This window comes from Atta colombica, unplaced genomic scaffold (genome assembly GCF_001594045.1).
Source record: "Atta colombica isolate Treedump-2 unplaced genomic scaffold, Acol1.0 scaffold120, whole genome shotgun sequence".
In the NCBI taxonomy this organism is placed as follows: domain Eukaryota; kingdom Metazoa; phylum Arthropoda; class Insecta; order Hymenoptera; family Formicidae; genus Atta; species Atta colombica.
Genome location: NW_017259207.1, coordinates 1,530,196 through 1,533,775, shown reverse-complemented (window position 1 = coordinate 1,533,775; position 3,580 = coordinate 1,530,196). Strand labels below are relative to the sequence as shown.

The following is a 3,580-nucleotide window of genomic DNA, read 5'->3' as shown; positions in this document are numbered from 1 at the left end:
AGAGAGAGAGAGAGAGAGAGAGAGAGAGAGAGAGAGAGAGAGAGAGAGAGAGAGAGAGAGACAATACTAATAATGTATTAAATCAGAAATGATAGGAAATAATTTAATGCTATTATATATTTCTATTATATACACGTATTTCTATATATTATATATTATATATTGTATTCAGTTTGTGTTAAATACAATATGTTCTATAATATCAGAGGATGCTTTTAAAATCAACATATCATCTTTATAAAGTTAATGGATGTTCTACTTTTTATTCCAACAATTAATACGGTGGCACAACTTAGGCGTTTAGTTAAAAAGTTCAAAAGAAAAATAGAAAATAAAATGTTTTTTTATCTACCATATTAAAACGAGAATATTCTCATTTACGTTTATTTTAGAGTTCAGTAATAATTATGGGGATGAAAATAATATTTTCTTTAATGAATATTTAGAATATTAATAATGGATTATGATTATTTATTCATCGAGAGGTGACACTGTGTAAATCAATATCCGGGCTCTCAATCATGGCAGATACTGCTCATAATCCTGACAGATGAACTATTTAAGACAGCACTCAGAGAAATATCAGAGGGAACTCTATTCCAAAGATCTATTGCGGGGGTGATAATTTACTTATCACGTGAAGGAAGAAATTGATGTCGATGCCTGAGATCGTAAAAGTTTCGTATGCGCTTTCTCTTTAATATACGTGAGAGAAATGTTTCCACTGCAAAAAATGTCTCCAGAGAGACCAATAATAAAGAAATACGATTATCGTTGATTCTCTAATAGCTAGCGTTCGATGGTCACTCTCGATAAATTCCTGCAGTTCGTCACGTTTATTGTCGGAATGCAAGTAATAGATAGCCCGTTCGCTCGAGGGAAGCGTGATATTAAATCCGAAAAATATAAACAGCGTCGATTAGGGAATTTGACAAAAATGAGAAGAACGTGAAGCCCATTTTTGAATTTTTAAAAATATCTTAGAATTTTTTAAAACATGACTCATGTTCGATTTAAATTAGCATAGTCTATTAATCCTTTATTACTCGCGTGGGAACTCGCGTCTAGCACGGCCCACGTGAATTTATAAGGTGTCTCCATTTATAAGGTGTCCTAACCTTATAAATTTGCTAAATGTTATTTATACACATTATTATATTTAGCGCAAATTGTTTTACGTTTTTTCTTGCATTCATCTTTATTTAAAGAACGATTTTATCTAAAGGATGTATAGAGTATTATAAATTTTTATTTAATTCTAAATCATGAAAAAGTACAATGAAAATTCAAATGTAGTATTGGGATGTCAGAAGTGCCCTAATTATATTGGTAATTATGTAAAAAGTAAAAAAATTGTGCAAATAATGTAGAGTTAATGCAAAAGTGTCGAAGATAAAAAGCGGCGCGTTAAATTTTTATGTTGATTTGCAATACACACACAACGAAAATATCGAAATTAATTCTTGGTAGTAATTCTCAACCGTATAATTGACACGTAATGAATAGGACGCGGTGCTGTGTATACCTTCATTATCGCATACATGGTGAGATTCATTATGATGATTATCGCCCGCGCGAAGAGACAATGCAATAGTTAGGTTACAGTAACTTTGTTTCAGAGAGAGCAGCGCCTATTCTTCAGTCGCTCAAGGTGCGGTTTTGACTGCGACAATATCAATAGCTGATTAAATGAATCGTCGCGAGCTAAAACTCATTACGTGTATAATAATCACGATCAAAGCGACGATAAACAAAAGTGGATGAATTCTCAATGAGCCGCGGTGAAGTGACGTTTACAGAGTAAACCATTGTTGTCGTTAACAATTTAACGTAAACATACACGTTTTTTTTTGCCATTATTAGCCATTATTGTGAAAGCTCGGTTAACGATTACTTACAATTTAATGCGATTACTATTAATTGGATGAACAAAATAATTATTGCACCTTGGAGTGAAGCTTATGGCTAAGTAATTAAAAATGTCAACAAAATGCGCTTAATAAAATATAAAGCTGAATTACAAATACCACGCAAATTCTTGGAACGTGAACGAAATGACAGGTATGGAGCAGTTGATAGGAAAAGTCGGATAGGAAAACTTTAGAGCTGAGACTGGCACATAACTGCGTATCAAAATACTAAACGAGTCACACTTCCGCAGGTATTATTCTAGCTTCATGTATGATGTCAAGTAGAACGAGACGAGATAAATCAGACGCCGCGCGAAGACGATCTTCTGACAAATCGAGTGTATTGAATAATGTAAATTATTGCTGCGAGCACAGAAAATTTTCAAGCAAAAAGAAATTTTTGTAATAAATCTGAGAAAATGTACTAATTTAACGGATTAAAAGCATTACATTTTAAAGAATTGGAAACAACTTTCCGATTAAGCAACTTATACTAATTTATTTACTTATACTTATAATTTATTTACTTATTCTAAGTGATCAAGTTATGCAGAAAATTTTGTGCTGTAAATAATTAAAATTTTATATTCTATATACTTCAATAATCCAAACAGATAACTTGCATTATTTTGTTGATTTTACACAGAAAAGAAATTAAAAATTTTTTATAATTTATGTAAACAACTTGTATTAATCAACATATTGTGTAACTTGATAATTTATTGCGGTAAGGAAATTAAATGAAGGAATATAAAAGTATATTGAAAAATAATGTGTAAAAAATATTTTAATAACTCAGTAAATATTTGTTACATCTAAAGCGACATTCACTCTTTATTAATAAAATTAATATTATATAATTTTCAAATATATTAAAGCTTTACACATTGCAGAATAAATTAAAATTTTAATCATACAATTATAACTTTTAAATGAAACATGACTGAAACTTGAAATAATTTAATTTGCATGTTGAAAATGTAAAGATAAGAAATGAATTTTTATTGTATAATTTCATTAAAATTTATTAAAGGCATTTAAAATTTTTAAACACCTTCAAAATCCAGCAACAATTTATTTTATTTATTTTATTTAAGTAATTTAATGTATCATGTAATAAATTTCGCATTTATTTATCTTCCTAAATTATAAATTAAATAATAAAATATTTTGAATAATATACGCGCATATTATTATTGTAAAAATATTATCATTGTAATAAAAGAATAAAAAAATGAAAGAACTGTATTTTAAAATTCAAATCAACTTTTTAAATTATTATTATCTTTATTATTGATTGTTAAGAAGTCTCTATTGCTTATTTACTATTCAATTTAGAACATAGAAATTTGTAATTAAAGACAAAAAATAATTTTGACAATAACTGTCGACTTACCGAGAATTAAGAGAAGCAAGTCAGATATCGCCAGATTGAATAGATAGTAATTAGTGGCGGTTTGCATGACGGGATTTCGCCTGATGACAATGCAGGTGACCACGTTGCCGAACACGCCGGTGACGAAGATCGCTACATAGACGAAAGTAATCGGCAACACGAGCTTCAGTGATAAATGCTTCGGTCCCCAGATTAATTTTACATAGTCGGACTCGTTTAGATTAATCAGTTCCGTAAGGTTGTCGATCTTTAGAAGATGGTCCGAAAATTCCAT

General features: G+C 29.7%; 1 protein-coding gene across 1 annotated transcript in view; it reads right to left on the bottom strand.

Annotated features, from left to right (window-relative positions):
- Positions 1-3,580, bottom strand: part of LOC108694569 (neuropeptides capa receptor-like) — a 29,725-nt gene extending 26,145 nt beyond the window's left edge. Inside the window, exon 1 of the mRNA XM_018204135.1 lies at positions 3,307-3,580. Within this exon, the coding sequence (XP_018059624.1) occupies positions 3,307-3,580 (274 nt within the window). The remainder of the gene's footprint in view (positions 1-3,306) is intronic.